Source organism: Lineus longissimus, chromosome 10, assembly GCF_910592395.1.
Source record: "Lineus longissimus chromosome 10, tnLinLong1.2, whole genome shotgun sequence".
Taxonomy (NCBI): Eukaryota; Metazoa; Nemertea; class Pilidiophora; order Heteronemertea; family Lineidae; genus Lineus; species Lineus longissimus.
In genome coordinates this window covers 6,033,516-6,057,888 of record NC_088317.1, presented here as the reverse complement: position 1 = coordinate 6,057,888, position 24,373 = coordinate 6,033,516, and the positions used below count along the sequence as shown (strand labels likewise).

At 36.6% G+C, this 24,373-nt stretch overlaps 3 protein-coding genes across 3 annotated transcripts in view; 1 reads left to right on the top strand and 2 right to left on the bottom strand.

Moving 5' to 3' along the window:
- LOC135494239 (Na(+)/H(+) exchanger beta-like) overlaps positions 1 to 24,373 on the bottom strand; it is a 333,142-nt gene that overhangs the window by 287,022 nt on the left and 21,747 nt on the right. The gene's annotated exons all lie outside the window — the stretch shown is intronic.
- Positions 1 to 24,373, top strand: part of LOC135494237 (zonadhesin-like) — a 56,115-nt gene that overhangs the window by 28,718 nt on the left and 3,024 nt on the right. Inside the window, exons 19-27 of the mRNA XM_064782083.1 lie at positions 19,866 to 19,916; positions 20,582 to 20,632; positions 20,834 to 20,878; positions 21,076 to 21,129; positions 21,486 to 21,539; positions 22,183 to 22,233; positions 22,590 to 22,640; positions 22,926 to 22,970; positions 23,974 to 24,024. Coding sequence (XP_064638153.1) covers positions 19,866 to 19,916; positions 20,582 to 20,632; positions 20,834 to 20,878; positions 21,076 to 21,129; positions 21,486 to 21,539; positions 22,183 to 22,233; positions 22,590 to 22,640; positions 22,926 to 22,970; positions 23,974 to 24,024 — 453 coding nt within the window. The remainder of the gene's footprint in view (positions 1 to 19,865; positions 19,917 to 20,581; positions 20,633 to 20,833; positions 20,879 to 21,075; positions 21,130 to 21,485; positions 21,540 to 22,182; positions 22,234 to 22,589; positions 22,641 to 22,925; positions 22,971 to 23,973; positions 24,025 to 24,373) is intronic.
- On the bottom strand, positions 16,316 to 18,698 carry LOC135494241 (uncharacterized). The gene is made up of 4 exons (XM_064782088.1): positions 18,609 to 18,698; positions 17,673 to 17,736; positions 17,307 to 17,372; positions 16,316 to 16,895 (listed from the first exon to the last, which is right to left on the bottom strand). The coding sequence occupies exons 1-4, from the start codon at positions 18,659 to 18,661 to the stop codon at positions 16,752 to 16,754; spliced, it is 327 nt and encodes a 108-aa protein (XP_064638158.1). The 5' UTR covers positions 18,662 to 18,698; the 3' UTR covers positions 16,316 to 16,751.

The following is a 24,373-nucleotide window of genomic DNA, read 5'->3' as shown; positions in this document are numbered from 1 at the left end:
TTTTGGGTAGTTACTGAAGTCGAAATGTTCTTTCAGAATTGTAAGATCTTTTGTCAAATCGTCAGTCTTTAACTTTAAGACAAAACTGCCAGTGTCAAGATAGAGCAACTCTATGTTTTTCTTGCCAAAGTGTGGTTGTAAAGTTTCGTAGCAGAATTTGTACATTAGTAATTTAGATAGTTCTAGAACTGTAGCCCCAATGTAAAGTGGTTTGTTGAATACCATACTTGTTTTTCTCATCAGAATTGCAACCAAATCCTCATCGAATATAACTTCCGAATTGAACTTAGGATTAGCGTGTTTCCTCATTGCAACGTCGGGGTCTGTCACCAACTCAACACCCTTCCTGTTCCTTATGTTTTCACAGGTTTTTCCGTCGAAAGCATTATTCATTAATTTGAAAAAATCTTTCTCAAAGTCTGTTTTGGCCACCATTCTCTGTTTGGTTTTGAAATCGATATATTTTCCCAACCACTTTTTCTGCCTAAAACTTATGACGTTGTGGATTTTTTTCAACACCATTCCTTGCTTTAGGTAAAATTGTAAAATCCTGTAATGCACTATGTAGTTTTTCTTATTTTTCTGATTCAAGATAAGTTTCTCAACCTTAGGTCTCTTCTCATCCCCCAGCAATTTCTTCTCGTAGTCACTCAATTCCTCGTAGGGAATTTAATACTGATTCCGGACAATACAGAAAATTCAATGATTTAAACTTTATTTTTTCTTTTTCAGAATTTTCAGAAATATTCATTATATTCTCTTCTGTTATTTCGGGTATTTCTTCGTAAACTCTGAAATAAGACTCAGGTAACATTTGCATCATGGCCCAACCGTAAAGATTATTTGCGTCGACATACAGAAGTTTATGTTGGTCATCAGCTTTGAAATATCTAGTTCCCATTACCCCAGAAATTCCACCTCTTATTGCTTTTTCAAATAGCAGAAAAGAATCAACTTCAGTTAGTAAATCAAGATTGATGCCTGTTTATTTCAGATCCGCTTGCCAAGTGACACCAGGAGCGGAGTAACAATGACAAGGATCGATTTCAAAATAGTTTAAATTGACATCTCTAAATTTTCAAGAAAGGTCTGCCAAAAGTAACACATCAGATTCTAGGTACAAATCTATAAATTTTCCATGGTCCAAGCGAGAGCCCCAACTCCCATTTTCTTTCGCCTTGAAGTGATCCCAAATCTCTTTTGCTTTTTGATACACCTCCAGAGGTTCCATTTCATTTTTCAAATCGTTAAAAAACATATCTTCTCTAAGTGTTTCTTCGTTGAAACATTCTTGTGAGGTGTAAAAAGAATATGGTACAGAACCTTTCTTTCTCAGTAATTTGAAGTCTTCGTTGTCTGGACAAAACTTCCTGGTGATTTTGAAGTCACAATCTACCATTGATTTTGTTATGATGTCCAAACCGGATTGCAGAAATCTGAAGGAATCTAAAAACCGAAAACAACCAAACTGAAAAGAAATATAGTCTTCAGCTGATTTGGGAAGGAGTTTCAGTCTGTTACCTTTTGTCTTCTTAATTAATGTTTTTTTAACCAGTGTTTTAATGAAAAGATGAGAGTCATAGTGACTAAGATTGTGGAAGAAAATCGGTACAAAGTTGGCATGTTTTGCGATGAGGTTACAAAAGCTGTGAGCCGCACCTCTAAACTTACCACTGTAATGGTCATGATCCCTAACTATTTTTTCATTATTCTTATTATCTTTGCCACAATATTAGCAGTTTCGGTTTTTCTTATTCAACTCAAACTTTTCTTGCTCTTCGCTAGTAAATTCCATTTCTACTTCTGTGTTTAAAAGTTTCCCAAATTCATCTTCCTTCTGCATTAACCACTCACAAAACCAATCAACCACATCCTCCCCGCGGTATGAAAAATATGCACTTTCAAAAAGTTCTTGATAATCTGAATGAATATAAATCCCACTGCAGAGGCTTTTTGGATTTTTAATCGCTTAGTTTTTTCTGATCCCTCATCTGTAACTTTTACTAGAACACCCTCTGAATCTTTTAAATTATCACTAGTTGCTTCGAAATCGGCGTACATCACGAAAGGAACCCTATTTTTAAACAGGTGTTTTTTAAATTTTAGGTTTGCCTCTGCACTTCCCTTTTGTGGCATTTTGACTGCGCAATAATCATGTACCCCACATTTCTTTTTGTGATTAACTAGAGTTATTTCCCTATCAAAAGGATTCATACACCTTCTACATAAATATTTTTTATTACTGTTATTATTACGAAAAAACACAGATATATTTTTCAGTAGCATATAATGTTCTTGGTAGTACAAAATATCTATTACGTTTTCATCCTCAAAATTATCAGATAGATAGAGTGGTTCCAAAGTGTAATCTAACAGATTATTTAATTGCTTATTAGCTCCCGCTGGTTTCACCAACTCAAAAATATTAATCTTCAAATTATTTTCTCTTTCAATTTTTGGCACATCTTTTTTTACACATACTGGAAAATTATTTATTTTGACTTTACCTTCATATATCCTGTAGGAGCTAGCATCACAATTGTGATTAATTGGTTCGTAACGTGCTGCTAACAAACTCCACAAAAAACACTTCCCGTCATTACATTGTACATTAATTATCGAACTAGATTTGAAAGGAAGTTTAATTAAGTGCCCTCCTTTGGTAGCTCTGTATGCAACTAAAAATAAATCCGCTCTGTTTATCTTTTTAAGTGTCAGTCCACTTCCTTTAAAATATCTCTCTTCGATTTGTAATGTGATGTAATCCAACCATTTTTGTACTGCAACTTCTGCTAACAACTTCAAAAGGAGATTGAATTCCATGAAGTATTTCGGTGTTATTCTTTATAGTTAACTTCCACATTAATACTTATCTTAAAATGATAACTTTTTAGAAGTGACAAAATCTCAACAATTTCTCTTTGTAATTCGACAAGTCTGTTACTACTTGTGGTTGTCTAAATTTCACAGTTACAAAATCTGAAGGTAAATGGTTTTTTTCCTTTCTTCCAAATTTGTTAACTATTTCTATTCCTTTGATTTTCCCCGCCATCGATAAAAAAAATTCCTCTGTTTCTGTCAGTTGTGAAGTATTATACTAGAACTGTTAGTAGGTTCGTTCGTCGGCTCTTTGTTCTGAATTAGAGGAAGTTCGTTCTGAATTAGAGGAAGTTCGTTCTTAGGCATTAGTTTTCTATTTAATTCCTCTGATTTTTTTTGTGTTATTTTTATGTTTTTCAGATTTTAGATGGTGGTTGTAGTTTTTCTTTAAAACTTCAGAAAGACAATCTCGACAAAATTCTTTTTTAGGTTGATACTTTATTTGTTGCATTTAAGATTTTTTTCTTCTTAAATTGTTAAAAATTTGATAATTCGTCTATTTAAAAAAAAGGTATTATAAATGGAGGGTAAAATAAGTGAAAATAAAGAAGTCGAAAATGTCGAAAATCTATCAAAATTTTTAGAGGATTTGAACATGGATTTCAAACCTAAAATACCAAAAAATTATGGTAAACTCGAAGACTTAGAAATTGATGAAAGATACAAAATGAAAGATATTTCTAAAGCACAAAGAAAGCTTGGCGAAAGACTGGAAATTACTCTAGTGTTTTCAAAATTGGGTAGTATTGTTGAAATCACATCTATCTATCTATCAGAAAGGTTCAACAAGATGACGGAACCCCAGAGGGAAACCTTGAAGGGAAATCCTGATATTTACTTTGTTTGTTTACAAAGGGAAAAATAAAAACCAACACCATGAAATCTTATTTGTTCAATAAATCTAAAATTCTTAAAATTAAAAAAATAACAAATAAAAAAATAAAAAAAACTTAAAATCTCTAAACTTAAAAAAACTGAAAAAACTGAAAAATAAAAAACACTTAAAATCTCTTAACTTAAAAAAACCTGAAAAACTGAACAAATAAAAAAACCTTAAAATCTCTAAACTTAAAAAAACTTAAAAAACAGCGGAGCGTTAGCTCCTAAAGGAGTTCTCCCAAAAAATAAAAAAACTTATATCTCTAAACTTAAAAAACTGAAAACTGAAAAAAACTTAACATCTCTATACTTAAAAAAACTTTACAAAACAACGGAGCTCTCCCTAAACTTAAAAAACTTAAAACTAACTTAAATAAATGCGTGAAAAAATAGTTATGATTGAGTCAAAGTGGTTAAGTGGTCAAAATTGTAACAACCTTACAATTCAGTTGGATGAGATGTTGTCTAATGTTAGTGGTATGAGAATTACCTTTGTAGGACTGCCCTGTACTTTTTACAACATTTCTAGAAAATTAGGAAACAATAACTTCACAATCAAAAAAGGGGTTGGTAGGTACCGCATTATACTTCCAGATGGACTATACATGGTAAAATCTTTCATTGAGGGTTTCAGAGCCCAAATGGAAGTAGGTGGGCACAACCAATATGGATCAGGTTTTCAACTCCAGGAAACAACCGGCTTACTTGGGGTCGCTTGTAGAAAAAAAGATAAAATGCAGTATTGTCTAATAGTTACGGAGGAAGTGAAAGATCTTTTGGGATCTAATGTTCCCAAGGGGGGATTTAATGAGTTGGTGACGACCCCCGGCTATGTCATGTTGGCGACAAACCAATTAATTTTAGACCGTTCGAATTCTTCCGCATTCACTGCGATATAATCGATAAAAATGACATAATTTACAATTCAAGTTAGTCAGATTTGCTAGCAAGAATTCCATTGAAGGAGTGTGATTTCGGAGATTCACTCAAACAATATTTGACGGGGTTGAGAAACAGACCATGTGAAGAAAAATTTAACGAATTTAGAATCTGGATAACTGACGAACACAACCGTCCTGTGGATTTCAATGGAGCAGACGTACAACTAGAACTTCTATTCTTACTAAATGAGTAGAATTTGGGGTTATTCGAAGCGTCAAAAAAACTGGATGAAAATACTAGAAGAAATTCAGCATAAACCACAGATAGATCCAAGCAATCCAACACCAGCCGGTGCTCCAGATTGTAAACCTCCTTCCCAACCCCACCCCCAAAGCAAACTCCAACGGTAGTTGACACCCCAACAGAGGCTGACACTCCAACGGTAGTTGACACTCCAACAGGGGCTGACACACCAACAGTGGATTACGACCTAAGTCTACCTGTGTCTACCCCCACCAAAAGATGTGGTGTTGATCCCTTTTTTTTAAATCCTACAGGCGTACACCCTTCGGATCTCACAGACGAACAACGATTTCATCTATTAGAACAAAATGAATCCATCACATGTGGTCACCACCCCAAATGTAAAGACACACCCAAAGGTGGGGGATATCCAGTGTATATTTCAAGGGATCAGATGTACAACTAGAACTTCCCTTATTACTAAACGAGCAGAATTTGGGGTTATTCGAAGCGATCAAAAAACTAGAAGAAAGTACTAGAAGAAATTCAACATGAACCACGGATAGATTATCATGAAGTGAGAGTTCAAACTCCAACAGGAGCTCCAGCTCCGGATGATAAATCTCAAACTCCTACCACTGCTCCTTTGGGAGCTAATGCCCCTCCCCCATCCAAAGTAACTAGCGTGCTTTGCCTGAAACAACCCCCCCCCCCGTCAATAAAAATAAATACTAGGATATCTACCCCCCCCCCCCGAAAGTTGTAGTACCTATAGGAGATTCTAGCATTTCACATATTTAAAATTATCCTAAATAAATGAGTGAGAGTAATGAAAATGTGATTTATCCTAATTTGGCAGAATACTTAAAATATGCAGATAAACCACAAGAATTTAGACTCCAACAGATCTGTGAAGTCAAGAAGTATTTGGAGGAGGAGATTGAGTTTAGGAGAAAGATATTCTCAAAGTACAAAAAAAGCATTCAACGCAATTACTGGCATTAGCCACTTTCTAAATTGAACTAGCGTAGCAGCTGGATCAGTTGGTGTGTCCGCATTAGCAGGTGTACTAACCGCACCAATAGGTTTGGCGTTAGGAGGAGTGACAATTGGAAGCACCATTATCTCATCGGCCCTAAGTTGGGAGAAAAAAAACATACTTGAAAAAATAGGAAAACATGAGAAAATAGGAATGTTGGCAATTTCAAAACTCAACACCATTAATGATTTAGTCAATAAAGCCATTAGCGATTCTCACATCACAACCGGGGAATTCTCATTAATCATAAAAGAAAAGGAGAAATATATTTCTATGAAAAATGCCATCAGAAAAAAACAAAGAGATACTCCTTTAGATACTATTAATGTGGATACCTTAAAACAATCTTTTTTAGAGCAGGGGAAAAAAATTGCCAAAACGGAAATGTTGGAAAAAATCAAGCCACAGTAAATTATAATTACAATTATTATTCACCAGTAATCCCTTCAGTAATCCCTTCGGCTCCTCCCTATTTCGCTTAAATAAATTATGTACTATCTGCTGGCGACAAAACACAAGAAGACTATTGATTATGACTTTTTTAATTTTGCGGTTTATGTTAGTGATGACGACTTTTTCAAAATAAAAGAATGTAATATAACTTCGGGGTTTTTACGTTTGAAAAATAGATCAGATTGTTTGCGACTGGAAAAAAACCCATTGTCGTTTTACCCGAATCAATTTAACATGGCAGTGTGGTTTGCAACAATCGGCTGTGGGGTTTCGGTTAACAAACACTTGAACCACAAAATTCCAATGATCAGATCGTTTTATAGATTCCACACATATTACCAGATTTGTAAAATTATAAAAAATTTACAGATCCCCAGTCCAGGAGAAATAAATTTTAATGAAACAAATAATGGTATTAACCGGGGAAAGCCGGGAGAGTTGCTGAGCGAGTTTGGTTTAAAAGACGAGTATGAGTTTTCGGTTTTTGACGGATGGACTTCTTGGAGTGTTCCAGACTATAATCCCAACATCACAGATCCTGGTTACTACATAAATGACTCAAAAATATTTTTTTTCCTGATGCAGGTTTATGGCATGATATATGTTGCAATATTCAATAAAAATATTTTTCATGCAATATTGATTTTTGTTCATTCATCGTTTCATTTTTGATGCAATGTTACACTTTTTTATGCAATGTTAAAATTTCCATTCAATGTGTGTTTATATTTGATGCAATGTTACATTTCTTTATGCAATGTTTACTCGATGATTGTTCATTCAATGTTTCATATTTGATGCAATGTTTCACTTTTTTCATTCAATGTTCAAATTTTCATTCGATAATATGCATTCAAAGTTTCATATTTGATGCAATGTTTTCAATTTTCTTCATGCAATTACGATTAAATTTTCATGCAATATTTGGCAATTATTCATTCAATGTTGGCGCAACCTTTTTCTTTCAATAATCTGTGAAAATATTTATGCGAATACTGCATTGTGGGTAATATTAGAAACGAAGACACTGATTGGCTAATCTCGTGTAGTGGAATAGGAGCGATATGTACCACTAGCACATTGTACACAACTTTTTCCAAAGTCGTTTAATATGCTCGAGCTTGGAGGGAGGCTGTCATGACAATCACAATTGTATGGTTTGGTCTCATTCATACAGCCATTGACAGCATGTACACAACAATGGAGCTGTCTTATTCCCCGTCACGAGATTAGCCAATCAGCATCCGCGTTTCTAAATTTACCCACAATGCAGTTTTCGCATAAATATTTTCGCAAAATATTGAATGAAAAAGTTTCCGCCAACATTGAATGAATAATTGCCAAATATGACATGATCATTTTATGAAATTTAGAAATCGTTATTGCATAAAAAAGTGAAACATTGAATCGAATACGAAACATTGAATGATCAATTATCAGGGCAACTATCGAATGAAAATTTGAACATTATTGCATGAAAAAAGTGAATTATTGCATCTAATAAGAAATATTGAATGAACAATTATCGAGTAAACATTGCATAAAGAAATGTAACATTGCCTCAAATATGAACACACATTGAATGGAAATGTTAACATTGCATAAAAAAGTGTAACATTGCATCAAAAATGAAACGATGAATGAACAAAAATCAATATTGCATGAAAAATATTTTTATTGAATATTGCAACATATATCATGCCATACAGGTTCACGAAACTAAAATGCCTCTAATGTTTACAGCAGATTGGGATGCTGGAATGGCTACCTTCAAATATCCAGATACTTTCATTAAGTGGCATGTTAATCAGCATAAAAATGTTTTTGACGTTATCAAAGAGAACCACTGCCAAACATATCAACAATTCATGATTTTTAAGTCATCTGGCTTCTCAAACCCCGGTATCGATCGACTTAACAATTCTGTCCGAACATATGTTTACTGCATACTAGGGTCCCAAGCACTCACCAGAACCCCAATTACGGGAGCAACAGGAACTGAATTTGATGCCCAGAAAGAATTTACCAAACTTTTAAAAGACTCAATCAACAAACACGCCGACATTCCTACCTCAATTCAAAGGTATCAAAAATCAATTGCCGAAACCCACACCAGATTGGATCATGTAATTGCCCCAGGTTTATACATCATTGGGTCCAACATGGTTTTAAAAATCGGGAACATCATGAATTACAACAATAATATTTTGATAGCGCCGTCATTAATGAGTATTGGGAAAAATGATATCAACCGCAAAAAGAATACTACACCTCCTTTAATGAAAGGCCCGCCTGTAAAGACTTACAAATTGAAAGCGCACAGAGTGTTGCGAAGCTTGGTGGATAAAAAAACCCCCTAGGAGCGCCGGCCTCCGGAACAATTAGCACCACTTACGCGGGAAAAAACATTAAGTAGGGAAATAAAAAAAAAGTTTTTTTACCGATCATTAAAACATTAAATTTATTTTAGCAGCAGTGGCCGGTGGAGTTGTCAGTTTAATTTGGTATTTTAACTAATCTTAATGGCTGATAGCGGACGTGACAACCCTCCCGAAGATGATGTACCTGTTAATTATGATCCCCCTTTTAGTTCTGATTCCCCTGAAGATTCTAATGTTGATGCTAATGATGTGGATACATCTTACAACTCATCATCTAGTTCTGATAGTAATTTATCTGATGACCCCACAAATTTGGACTATAATAATCCGAATGTTGACTGGTCAAAAGGAATTGAAATAATATCTAAAAAAATAAAAAATGAATTGTGGATTATTTCGGATGTGAAGGATAAAGAAAAAATAAAAAGGAACATTCTAAATTCCAGTGGTTTCAAAAAAAACTAAAAACTTTAGGTTTACAAAAGGACGTTTAAAGGAATTGGAAAAACTCATTTTTACGGGATATGAAGTTAAGAATATTAATGAACATGTTATTTTAAAAATAAACCCACCCGATATACAATTTCTTTTTGAGGATGTACTATTCATGGTTGGTCGGAGTAGCAAAGGAGAACTAGTTTAGGTTAAAATAACGAATAAAGAAGGAAATCTTCTAAACAAATCTGAAATTAATAAGTTTGCTGGTGGAAAGTCAGTCGTGGGCAAATTAAGTGAAATGAGCCATTATTTAAACCCCACCAAAGATGTGTCTATTGTTGGAACAAAACAAAGAGTAAATGAATCGGATCCACCAGAACATACGCAGGAGACTGTTCCTGGATTACGACCTCCACCTCCTGAACGAAATCCAACGGGAGCTAGCACTCCAATAATAATAACACCAGAACAAATTAATTGCATGAGACTGTTCATGAGTTATGACCTTCATCTCCGAAACCAGTCAGAAGACCAACAGAGCAGAGATCAAATGAAGTAAATCAATTTGAAGATACAGTTAACAGTGATGATGGAAATTATGATTCAGTAAATCTCATTGAAGAATTAATTGCGGTAGTGTCTAATGCAACTAATCATGAATTAGAAGAATTATTAGACTCTAGAGAAATTAAGAAAGTAACCCCCAAAATGAAAGAGGTGGAGAATAGTATAACCAAACTTAGAAATAAGATTGAACGGTTTGATGAGCAGTACGAGAAGGAGAGTGACCCCGAGAAGAAACAGGAAATAAAGGAAGCACTAGACAAAGAAATTGAAAATGAATATGAATCACAAAGGGAAAACTTGAATAGAATATGGAAATATGTTCTGAAAAAAACAGATTCAAAGATTGCTCTGAAAGGAAGAATAAAATTACTCTTGAAATTGGAAGGTGTGAAAATTGGTAGTAACTTCACTCACTATGATACTAACCACTGTAGGATTGACTATTGGTAATTCCATTAGATTGACAGCTGGGTCTAATCCGAACCCTCTAAAACCAGAACCAAGCATTACAAATAGAGTAAAGGAAAGACTCAAGAAGTTTGCTCGGTGGCTTAAAGAATTAGCTAAGAAATCAATTGTAGCTCTTCCGGGTACTATTGGATCTATTGTTTCACTCATCCTGAAATCAGTAGGTGCTGTTGTTAGTTTTCTGGCTGAAAATGTTATCATACTAGTGATGATTGTTGTTAGTTCAATAATATATGGTTTAATTGAAGGTGTAAAAGCTGTTAAGGGGGGAAATAAAAAAGTAAAATTTAACCTCTTAGTATGTTTTAATTAATCTAAATGACTGAAGGCGGAGGTGAAGACTTTGAAATGGATGAACTAAATCGAACAGAAATTCGAAATGAATTAGAACCAACATCTGAAACTAGTTTCAAGGAGCCAGATGATACAGAATTCAATACCAGTGTTGGGTCATATGAACTGTTACCTACGAGAACACACTTTTCAAATACAACATCAATAAGAAAAGTTGGTAGACTTGCAACTGAAAAAGATATTAGGGGTGCTTTAGAAGGAACAAGTTGAATTACACAAATGCTGGTATACGTAAACTTTTGAAATTGAATCCAAGATACAGTAAAATTCCAAATCAAATGTTATTCAGACACAAAGGAACACTTATCATCCTCACCAGAAGAAATGGAAAATTTTATGCTCCTTCTTCTGCCAAAAACAACTATAAATCTATAGTACATAAATCTCTAATCAAGTTTCAAGGAGCCAGATGATACAGAATTCAATACCAGTGTTGGGTCATATGAACCGTTACCTACGAGAACACGCTTTTCAAATACAACATCAATAAGAAAAGTTGGTAGACTTGCAACTGAAAAAGATATTAGGGGTGCTTTAGAAGGAACAAAGTGGAATTACACAAATGCTGGTATACGTAAACTTTTAAAATTGAATCCAAGATACAGTAAAATTCCAAATCAAATGTTTTTCAGACACAAAGGAACACTTATCATCCTCACCAGAAGAAATGGAAAATTTTATGCTCCTTCTTCTGCCAAAAACAACTATAAATCTAGAGTACATAAATCTCTAATCAAACTACTAACCCCCCCCCCCCCCCCCCCCCCCCCCGATGAAGAAATAGAAATGCAACCCAAACCATTTGAGTCATCCGCATCAGCAAACAATAACCCGCCGGAAACAAACATTGTGGAGAACAGTTTTGTAGCGAATATTGTTGGTAAACCTGGTAAAACACTTTATATGTTAATTGATGCTACTGATAAAGAATTGATAGATTTGGGACTTAGTGAAAATGTAATGAGGGAAGTCAGAGCGTTAAAAAGGGCGGGGGATGATTTAGCCACTGTAAAGGCGACGAAAGATATACAGATGGAAGATCTAGAAGATAAGAAAGTGGAATTGGAGTGGAAGTTGAAAGAATACGTAAAGAGACTTGAAAATCTACAGAGAGATTAATTAATAGGTGTGACCGAAGAGGTTGAAGAAAACCAAGAATTAAAAGAAGAAATTGATAAAGTTAAAGAGGAACTAGATAAAGTAAAAGGCCAACTGGACGAAGAGCGTCAAAAAGTATTTGAGAAATGGAAAGGAGCACAAGCAGAATGAAACGTTTGATTAAAGATGTTTTGAAAAAACCAGACTCAAAAATACCTCTGAAAGATAGATTGAAATTATTCTTAAAATTGGATGGCCCAACTATTGGAGCATTTGTAGCTGCAATAGTAGTGTTTTTCACAACCTTAGGTCTTATTAGTAATTCTTTGAGATCAACAAAAAAACCTCCTAATCCCCCTCCCGGACCAAAACCATAAATAGATATCCCAGATAGGGTAAAAATGGATTAAAGAAATTTGCTAATTGGTTAAAAGAATTGCCTAAGAAATCGGCCGCAGCTCTGCCGGTAATGATAGGTTCGATCATGTCATTCATTCTGAAATCAGTTGGGGCAGTTGTTGGTTTTCTGGCGGAGCATCTTATAATTTTATTGCTCGTTGTTGTAAGTTCAATAATCTATGGTTTATTCGAAGGGGTAAAAACGTTTAGGGGGAAGAAAAAATCTTCCTAAATAAATGGCAACTGGAAAAGTGTTAAACACCCAAAGAAGCAATTGCGTTCCACTAGGTTTGAAAGCTGAACGTAACCATTACGTTATCACTCACAACCCATCGTCGGCACAACCAAAGGAAACTCTGTATGTGAAGATTCCAAAGTTAAATAATAATACCTTCTTCGTACCTGGTAGTGTTTATCTGTCGGCGGATGTTATTATCTCAGGAAATAGCAAAGATTCTGTAGTAAATAATTTAGGGAGAAATATTATTTCAAAACTGAATGTTAAGTGGGGGACTGAAAACTTTCTCGAAATAGATAACTATAATTTGTATGCCACCTACAAAGACCTATGGCTGTCCAATGAAGAAAGAGACAATCGAGTATGTCAGGGAATCCAAAGCAGTAACCTCAGACAGCTTAGATCCGGGGTAGCTTTGGCTGACATCACCGGGGACACCAGCAATGAGAAGACTTTGAAAGAAATTTTTGACAATAAATACAAAATCCCAATTGACTTTGATTTGCTCTCAACCCACGCTCCGTTTTACAAATTTCCAATTCAGGAGGACGTTATATTCAGCATGACCTTGGCGCCAAAAGAGGATGTAATTTTTACAACCACAACTGCGAATATGAATTATCAATTGAAAAATATATGTATGGAATATGACACTGTTACAGATGAAAGAGTTGCGGGGCAATTACAAATTAATCATAATTCTGGATTTTCGGTATTTTACGATTGGATAGATCATTTTAAGATAATAAACGTGGAGACAAACGAAAAAATAATTAATGAAAATATCAATTTTCCAAAAAGATCCATCCAAGGAATTTTGTTACTATTTGTAACCTCACATAACGACGGCGAAAGAGACAGTGAAAAATTCGAAAACCCAGGAATTTCAAATTTGAAAGTTACGATCGAGGAAGTGGCTAATAAAATATACCATATAAGATATATAAATATAAAATATACCATATAATATGAGATTGTTAGATCAATGGGAAGAAGCGAAAAAACATTTCATGGCCGAAGATATTAAGAAAACACACAACTGTAATTTAACTCTTGAAAAGTATTACGGTGATGAGAACTATTTTGGGTTGTGGCTTGATCTGAGAACCACGGAGGACAATAATTTGCATGGAAGTGGAATAGCTTTGCAAAACACAAAAGATGGAATTCAGTTGGCTATCACAAAAAATGGGACTAAAGGCCCGTACAAAATGCAAATATTTATTGTTTCAGACACACAGTTAAATGTTCAAAATGTGACCCGTCACAGCAAAAGTAGGCGCATGTCGCTCTGAGCTTGGCAGGTTGAGGCGGACTGTTTGTTCATTTCTCTGTTGTCTGCCTTTTGTGAAATATGAGCACATCAATTTCTTCCATTATCTCCTGGTGTCATTTAGGCTCATCTTCTGCGCGACAAGTGCCGGGTTTCGCTGTGACGGGTCACAAATTCTCAAATCGTGAGCGTAATGAATTAGGTTAATTTTGTGGTTTATAAATGGAGACAATTGACAAGAAAGATATTGTGAACACGCTTTATAGAAGTTTTGTTTTGTCTTGAATTACGGTAGGTTACAGCATTGTGATGAGAATATTTTTAAAAATGAAAATTGGAGATCCCAGCCAGGCCGATATCAATGAGTTTCTAAAACTTGGTCTGGTTGTTACTCTTGGTAATTTTTCTCCGGAATATCTATACGATAATGGTCTCATACCGCAGATCCCAATGAAATAAATCCCTTTGATAAATGACATTATCTACTGCTAGCTCATCATTGTTTATTTACGAACCTTTCGATGCCATTATTTCTGGCTGCACAAATTGTGGAAAAACTCACTTCGTCTTAGATTTGTTGGAGACTTACTACAAAGGAAATTTTGAAAACATCATTCTCTTTTGTCCAACCTTTGAACACAATAAGACATATAACCGAGAGTGGGTTTTCAAAGATAAAAATCTCATTATTATTGATCCCAATATTGTTAAGAATAATCTGAATAATTCATTACCTGCTGCCATGGAAGTTTACAAAGGTTCAAACACACTTTTCATCATTGATGACTGTGCCAATTTGCATGACAGTAAGAGAAAATCAAGCAGGCTTTGTAACTTGGCATTTTCAGGAAGGCATTATGGAATCACTACTTGGGTTTTGATTCAAAAATACAACTCTATTGTGAAGGATTTTAGGGAAAACATTCGTATGTTGATACTGTTTTTTAACAAAGACGAAGATTCAATGAAGGTAGCATTACTGGAAAACAACATAATTTCCAAAAGTGAAAAGGATGAAATTTTAGATCTCTTAAGAAAAAATTGGTCATCAAAACTGATTTTACGTTTGGAATTTCCAAGAGAATTTTTAGTTCTTAAATGTGCAGAGAATCGCATAGTAGAGAAACTCTTAGCAGAGAATCGCTTGGCAGAGAAACGCATGGCAGAGAGTCCAGTAAAGATTTGATAGATGCCATAGTGTCCTCAATACCTACTAGCAGTCAGACTAGCAGACAGACTAACTATCAACTAAAGATAATTTAAAATCAGACTAGGCAACAAACTAGTGTAACCCCCAATCAAAATCCAGTAACCCCCTAGTGAAGTATTGTCCGAACAAGGTACACGCGCAAAGGGGGATCTAGAGGTTTTAGTTGCCACTGGAAAGACAGAAGAATTCACTGGGAAGCAATTCACTTTTAACGATCTTGACTATATGTCAGAAAATGAAATTTTAAAGTATCACAGGATTTATCAAAGCAGCTTATCCTCCAGAGTTAGTGACACATTTAGCAAAATGGCCATCGAAGCTTATTCCTCCCGAGCTGGGTGGATTTTACCGAATTATGACAGAGATAATCTGTATGAGGATCTTAGAAATGATTACATTGTGATGAATGAGCTGGACAGGTGGACTGGTTTTCTCAGTTTGAAATTGGGAGCTCTTATGGCCGTAGCCACAACTAGTTTACTCACTCTCAGCAATTGTAGCGTGGGAAGTAGCGAGAAGAACACACAGCGAGAGTCAACATATACAGCAAATTTTCGGGAAATAAATGCAGAGTGGACAACAGGAAACTACGAACAACTCCCAAGTGGACAACAGGAAACTACGAACAACTCCCAAGGGAAAGATGTAACAGCCTAAACAAAAATCGCCTAAGCAAATTGCCTGGTCTTGTGAATTAGGAAAGCGTTCCAGTGAGCTAAAGAAAAAAAGGATGGATCGTATTAACGGAAAAATTATCAAAGAATGAACACCAGCTCCAACTTCTGAGGGTATAACCCAGGGGGGGTGTTGACTATGAAGTAGAGCAATGCTCTGATAAATCTGAATCTAAATTTTATTATTGGTGGCTGGCTATACCTTTTACATTCATTGCTGGAATATTTTTATGCAGACAAAGGCTTTCTCCAATTAAAAAGCAGACAGTAGTTTCGAAGGAATCAGTGGTTTCGGTGGAACGCCCGAGGGAAAACAAAACATTATATAAAGCCCCATCTATACTCCTCATGGAATAAAATAACACCAATGTTGATGAAATAATAGCTCAATTGATAATGTTGGTTCATACAAAATGACACCAGATTGCACGTGCATAGGTTATTTCCATGACTCAGAAGTAGAGCATTATTCTCCTATAAGACAAAAGTGACCTTTATTATTTTGATCCAGAAGTATTAAGGTAGCAGGAAGGGTTGGGCGTTTGTGGTTTCTGAGTCTGAGGGGGTTGGTGTCTGTTGACTGTGCTTTAAGAGAGACTAGGCATGGCGCCAGTCTCTCTTAAAGCACAGTCAACAGGCATTTGGTCTCAGTATTTGGGTTTTGATTGCCACGACTGTACCCCTGTAAAAGTCAGATGAGGAGAAGTTTGGAATGATGAAAGCATTGAAGAAGAAGAAATGTTATTATTGAGGAAAGCAAAATTTATTATGAGACTAGAAGGCAGTGTCCTGACTTGATTATTTTGAAAATGGCGGTCTGAACACATTAAAAGGTGGAACATGGCATTTTATCGACTTTGAAGTGTTCCGCAGTTAAAGGGAGACTATAGGCAGCAGCTAGGTAGGCAAGATAAAGTCATACAAATTTGCCAATAGGGGTCAGTCATATCTCTAGGCATGGCGCCAGTCTCTCTTAAAGCACAGTCAACAGGCATTTGGTCTTAGTATTTGGGTAAGTACAGAATCAAGGCAGCTCAGAGAGCAATGATTGAACGATGCTGTGGACAAGTCCAAGGATACTGCATCAGTCACAACCAACTTCTCATCAGAAAGCGTCACCACCAGCATATTCAATGTTTAGTTCCAACCTGTACCAGTCCAATGCACGCCTGTCATGGTCAGCAGTGGTCAGCTTAGCGCGATATGGAACATTCTTCTGAAACTCAAGCGAGGGAAGTCTGCTCATTAGCCTATCTCGCGCACTGCTCCTTCTTGTCAAACATCGTAGTGAAATCGTGGTACAGTGGGGCGTCCTCGAGGATTGCAGCTGGTCGGACAGACGTGAGGTGGAATGTGAGCGGCTGCACTTCTTCGTTGATGTGCGATGGCAGATAGCACAGTTGTTGCGTTGCATGACAGCTGAAAGTGAATGTGATATTATAGAACTGAGGCGTTTGCAATGAGACTATAGGCGAAGTAGAAGCAAGGAGTGAAATGGGCCATCTTCCAGTGACTAATATACAGAGTAAGGGCACTGGGTGTTGTTAGATTCAGCATTGAATGTATTCCCCGTACAAGCGTGAATAGTGTGGACATACAGTGAGAGGTGAGAGACCCCTATTGACTACTTCTTGTAACTTTATCTTGGATATTATATTAGTATTGAACTTCTAGCCATGGAATATGAAGAAATTGAAGTTGTACTTGTAGGCATGGAATATGAAAAATTATTCAACGGTGAAAGACATTATTCCATGAGGCTTTGCCGTGATCGCAAAGGACGCGACGTGATTGGTTCACATGCTAATGAGGTATGATAATGATAATTACCTCTATAATGCTACTTGGATAGCGACTGTGTCGTTGACTGCAACAGTGGTCAATGTCCATGTGTGCCTGTAATGTCAATGAAGTATGATGAGGTGATGACGATAGTGCAATTATTAAATATTGGCAAGAGATCATACTAAAACATAGGTCTTGTTTTTGACAGATGACTGTGCGACATTCCCATTGGGTCTTGTTAGAGTCAGCGCTGCATGTATTCCTTGTACAAGCTTGAATAGTTGTGACGGACTTTGAGGGGTGAGAGACCCCTATCGGCTACTTCGTCTAACTTTATCTTGCCTACCTAGCTGCTAGCAATAGTGCCCCTTTATCAAGACTGAAACCCACTGTGCGGGGCTAAGAAATTACCTTTATAATCCTAGTTGGATAACCACTGTGTAGATGATTTGAAGAGTGCTCTGTGGATGTGTGCCTGTAATGTCAATGAAAGTATGATGAGGTGATGACGATAGTGGAATGACGAAATATTGGAAAGAGATCTATTCCTAGAAGAACATATGTCCTGTTTTGACTAGGTGGCGCATTTTAGAATCAGCAGTGAGCACTGTGTGTAACATGGTGGAGGCACCGGAGATAATAACTGTGTCGAAAGTATTGTTATAGGGCCTTCCCTAGGCCCATGGGGTTAAATTTACAATCCACGATTGAAAAGACGTAGTTTGATCGCATTCAACTATAAATCCATTGAACAGTTGTGTTCCTTTAGTCAACCGATGACCTTTTGTTGGGCCATGATCGGGGATTGTAAACTGTAAATGTATTATGGACTGGGAGACGGGGGAAACACAAGTGAAACTGAAACAGACCAAAACAAGTGATTTTGGGGCTTTGGTTTAGACGCATGCCCCACATGCGCTATGCGGGATTATACGGTTCATGTGAACTTGTTGACATCCACATGATCTAGTGCTGTTATTGGTCATGGTACATGGTAGGCCTAATCATCATGGCTATATGTTTCAGGAAAAGCTCGGAGTAAAATGAACTGCCGATGAATAATGATGTTGTTCATGTTTAGGCCTACCATGTTTACTAGTACATAGCCATAGGGTATGCACTGGCCAGTGCACTTTCTGCACGTCGTCATGGTCATGTACGTGATACCTTGCATATTTTGTTTTTTGAATGCGCATGCTTTTTGGGCAAAATCACTTGTAGTACCAACACTAATGAATAATGTCTTCTTATCCCTATGACTCCATACAGTGAGGGCATTGTCCCATTCCCATCAAATGGTAACTTATTGTACCGTATTAGGGTGGAAGTTGGGGAGCAGATACCTACCGTTGCACGCCTGTCATAATCAGTAGTGATGAGCTTAGCGCGATATGGAACATTCTTCAGAAACTCAAGCGAGGGAAGTCTGCTCATTAGCATATCTCGCGCACTGCTCCTTCTTGTCAAACATCGTAGTGAAATCGTAATGGAAAACGTCTGGCTTTGCGCCAGACGTTGAGACTAATAAGTGAAGAACTAATAGGTAAAGAACTTCTACTTGCGCGAGACTGCTCTGATAAAATTATCATTGCAGAGACTACGATGACGTACACATATATTTTTTACAATCAAAAATGCCCTCAAAAGACGACATGGAATGATTATTTTATTGATATTTCCTACTATATACCTTCCAATTATCACTTTATACAAATAGATCGGCGTTAGGTCGCATGCTTTTCTTTCCTGGTGACACTATAAAGCAAAATAGTTGCAACCCCGTAAATGTGCTATAAGTCCAATAATAAGTGACGGTGACCCGTTATAAATGTTTCGCCAGCTTCGCTTTTTTGCCGCTACGCGGCGCGTTGGGCCCTTGCGTCCAGGTGGGGATTTCAAATGGAGATTTCCATTAAGGAATTTATGAACTGGTAAAAGCAAGCTGGGAGTTACAAATGGGGATTTCCGTTATTTGTAGATGATGGTTTCAATGTACAGAGAGTGTGTGTGTTGGGAAAGTGTATGGGTGTATTTTATTGTCGGTGGTGTGATCGGAGCAGGACTTTTAGTGAAATATATGATGTGAGGGAGGGGTGTTTTTTGATTTCTCGATTTATTTTGATTTGTGTGTAACCTGGAAATGTTAGAAATGTTGGATATCGTTTGTAGTGACTCTGGGGATTAACGTTTTTGCGTGAGTAGTTGATTTTAACCCTTTATCAGTTAGGTTTTTTTAGAAAATTTGTGTTAAGGAACTTTAGTGGGTTTTTTTGGGGGTGTAGAGTATATGTAATATGCTGGTCGGTACCTAAATCAACAGTTTTAGAGTTGGAAATGGGGTGCGGAGGGCTTGGAAAGCATGAAAATTTAAAATTTTGAATTCGGAGCAGCCGATTTTGCCGTTTTTCACTCGCTAGGGGTGTTAAAATAGTCTGGAACCCTGCATATTACATATACTTAAGAAACACAAGAACGCATCCAAAACCCACAAAAAGGTAAAGAAATTACTTGTAATCGGAGGACATTGTCACCTTTGGTCTGCATTGCCTCCGAACAATATATTGTCCCATTGCGCCGGTTAGATTGTTTTGATAATTTTTTCAGGCTGCGAGAAACACAAGGAATGGGATAACAAGGGAAAGAAGTGCACAGATCGTAAGTTCTATCAATATTTCGAACTTTGTCATTTAAGTTTTAAATCGTCCAGCCATTATCAGCATGATGCTGATAGGATCTCGACTCAATATCCTTATATCAAACGTCTGCATTTGACACGACGAGCATCTCATTTGCTTATCTCTTACTTCCAGTGGCATTCCGATTTTCATTTCACCTCCTGTTTTCCTCCAGGCGACGTACCTGGAATAAAGTTTTAACCCGTTTTCTCTTTAAAACGGTACCTTCTACATGCTCATAACTTTTTCCGAGAAGCAATCCCGGAGGAACGCTTTCAAAGCAAAATAGACCTATCCTAGCTTGTCAAACCATGAAATTTTCGTTCTTATGCATGCTAATTTCAGGGTTGGGGGGGGGGTCTGAAGTTAGGGGGGGTGATTTTTAACGGCTTTTAACCCTCGAGTCAGCTTTTTCACCACGACAGATTGAATGGAGCCTCAAAACCACATAAGTAAGCCAATTGGACTGAAACTTCATAATTTTCTTCATTTTAAACACACCTTATTCTCAATTTAAGAACAATTATATAAAATACCATTCAACTGGTATGGTGAGACCACGCATTCATTTCAAACTGAATTATTTTCGTGTACAACCGCGTGCTGATTGGTTTAATACAGGTGCGTGACCTCCATGTTCTTCAGGTTGTGCCGCTGCTGACAAATGGGATGAAACACAGAAACAATGCATTGCAAGTAAGTAGTACATAGTGGCTGCGAATAACATCAACCTTCTCTTCACTATAGTCATGACTGTGTATGCACGCGTGGTATTCTCCATCAATTGAATTAAGGAATTCTCATGTCACTTAGAACGATGAAAGAATTGTGGTTACATGTACATCCTTTTGTTGCATTGACAACTTGTAAAAAGCATCCTTTCTCTCATTGCTCTAGGATGTCCAGCTGACAAAGAATGGAAGGGGGCTAAATGCATGGACCGTGAGTATCTATTACCCTTTGAAGAAATTAAGATGACAATTTAGTTACATCCATTCAACAAATGTTCCAGTGATAAATGCATGTTGTAGCATTACGAACGTACACACTCGGGTATTTTCTTTGGACATGCATGTTGTTTTGTGAGGAAAGAGGGAATCGTCAATTTGCAGTCAGTTATTGAGCTTTTGCATTTTCAGGATGCACTGATCCAGCCACTGTATGGTTCAATGAGAAGAAGGCTTGCATTCTACGTGAGTGTGCCGTTTTACAGGTCAACGACAAATCACTGAGGGCTTTAGATATTGGAAGAAAATCCTTCTTTCCGGCTGTCAATCTTTCGACGCGCATTATGTTTTTCCAAAGGAAATTGAAACTATAAAATGCATCATCAGATAACAGTACTAATAAACTAATAACTTGTAACTCTATGAAATAATTGTTTCTCCTTATATTTCGCTTTTCCTTATGTGCTCCCGATAAATTTACGTATTTTTGTATCTGTAACAGGCTCATGGGTACTAATATGATTGTAATACACTCGTTAAAACGGAAGTGTCAAACGTCAAATTTTCAAAATAGCTTCTTTCTGTTGATACCGCTTATCTAGGTTGTCCAGATGCCAAGACGAAGTGGGATGAGAAGCAAGGCAAATGCGTGAACCGTAAGTTGTTTTACTGGCATTTATCTGTTATGAATAGTATGTTAGGTATAAAACTTGAATTAGCCGCTCGGGGGACAGGCATCATTGTTGCCCTGTTTGGAGAGCCACTGGCCGAACAGCACTGAAAATCAACCCAGTTGGGCAAGCTGGGTTGCCAAACTAGAAAAAAATTCTACCCTGTTTGGCGAGCCGAAAACTTTACAACACATTAGCCAATCGGAGAGCAGTGACGTCATATTTGAATATGCGCATAATTAACAATGGCCGATTTCTCGCTCTAGACACATTTTATTTTTACTAAACTCGAGTTCTTGTCAAAAATCGTTGGAGTGTGTGATTAACTGATAAGCGTAACAAATGCATTTTGGGTACATTGCAGAAGTCCTTTGCCACAACTCCAGTAGTTCTATTAACCCCTTTGCCATTGAATAATAAGTAAGATAACACTATGACGTTCCAGCTGTTCTCTTGACTCACATACTGTATATTGTCTCCAGTTTCAATATTGTCAACAATGGCCTCTTGGAGACAAAAATAATCACTCTAATGGAATCAAGTGATACATATTCTCCAACTGCTTGCTCCTTAAGTTTTAGTTACGGGATTTCTGACTTCTTCGTTAGGATATTCTTTTATTCCCCAGGTTGTTCAATTGCCCAACTTTGGGAAGACACTTCAAAGAAATGCGTAGAGCGTAAGTTCCACCCGACGATTTCTCGAGTCCACTCCACGGTAAATCCGTATAGGGAAGCAGTCACGCTCACCTGTCAGAGCTTGCACCCGAGTCACTGTATCAGTCTGATCATGACATTCGCAGCATCATCCACCAGTGCTTAAATTACACTTTGACAAATTCTATTGCATATTGCAGCTATTGTACAATCCGGCACGGTGAAATCTGGCATGAGCATTGTCTTACATCCAGTTACAGAACAGCAATGAATTCTACATCGAATACGGTCACAATTTTAAATTTCAATCCTTACTTCCAAATTTGAATGAACGTATCTCTTTAGAGTGACACCACATTCGATTTCGTCATTATTTCAGGCTGTGTCCCAGCGGACAAATGGAACGAGGCAAGCAAAAAGTGTGAACCAAGTGAGTAAAATACTTTCATGATAAGGCATTGACCTCAGTACAATAGATATTCCAAAATGAACCAAATACAAAAATTAAAGTTTGTAAAAACTGGCATTTCTAAGAAAACACTGCTCGACTGTATCGAATTTGAGGCTTCTCGATATCGTGACTTCTTTGTTTTTTGTCGTTTGGTCTAAGAACATCTTATGAAACAAAAAATTAATGAACATGAAGAACAGAAGAATAACTAGAAGATGAAGCATACGTTTCACTTGAATACTTAATAAATGGTTTTAACTTTAGGATGCCAAGTGGACCAGTTGTGGAAAATGGACAAGTGTGTCAACCGTGAGTATATAACAATTCATACATGGTTTCTGTCCAATTCTTGTGCACATTTATTGTATGTTATCTATATGTGATCTACCGTTGCAAAGTATAAGGACTTGGTGTCACAAACAAATATTTTTGATATAATATTAGCAACCCTTATTATTTACCTGGTGTTATAATGACACGCCGCTTCAGAATTTATTGAGATACAGTTTTTATTTTTAAAAAAACTGATATAAAGATTAGTTGCTCAATATTTGTGACATAATCTTGGCATTAACCCTTAATTTAACTGATGTTATTATGACACGCCGCTTCAGAATTTATTGAGATACAGTTTTTATTTTTAAAAAAACTGATATAAAGATTAGTTGCTCAATATTTGTGACATAATCTTGGCATTAACCCTTAATTTAACTGATGTTATTATGACACGCCGCTACAGAATTTATTGAGATACAGTTTTTATTTCGAGAAAAACTGATATAAAGATTAGTTGCTCAGTATTTGTGACATAATCTTGGCATTAACCCTTAATTTAACTGATGTTATTATGACACGTCGCTTCAGAATTTATTGAGATACAGTTCTTATTTCGAGAAAAACTGATATAAAGATTAGTTGCTTAATAAGAAAGGCATCAGTTACGTCTCCTTAGCTGATATATTACCTGGAATTTGATAGCATCCAGACAGCTCGGAAAGTTTGCATGACTTGTGAAATCAAGTCTCTGAAGAAAAACACTTTTGAGAGATGTTTTCCTTACCTTTCTCCTTTTCTTCCTTTTCTTCATATGCGTTAAGCGCCTACCTTGTTTTTTCTCACTTTTCTTCATGCGCAAAGAGACTAGCTCCACCGTTGACAGAACAGGCAGATACCATTCCCTTGATCCAAGGAAACCATAGAATCTACTGCAGAACAAGCAGTTTTGTCTGTGTATTCCCGATCTAAAACTTAGCTTTTTGGTTTTAGATTTTGTCCTTTTTTGCTATTATTCAAAATTCAATTTTGTTTTTAGGTTGTGGTACAGGAGAAAAATGGCATGGAGCAACTAACAAATGTTATCAAGGTAATAATCTAAAAAAAAACAGTTACTGGAAAAATCTGATGGATTATATTGTATCCATTTGTGCTTAGCATTAATTAAGTTAAATGGTTTTAACCGATGATGTGTCTAGAAAGAACAAAATATCATGCTGTGCATTATTGGTATCTTTGCCCCTGCACTCGTTGCCGTACTTCAACAACGGAAGCAGCTGCACCATTTCAAAATGGACACAAATATATCAAGGCGGATGTTGAGATCAGGGACTTATCACAGATCCCGTACCGTATATACGGATGGAAATGAAACAAATATCGTACTCTTTCTACTGAATTTTATCCGTATACGTAATCGTATGTAGGATCCTTGATAT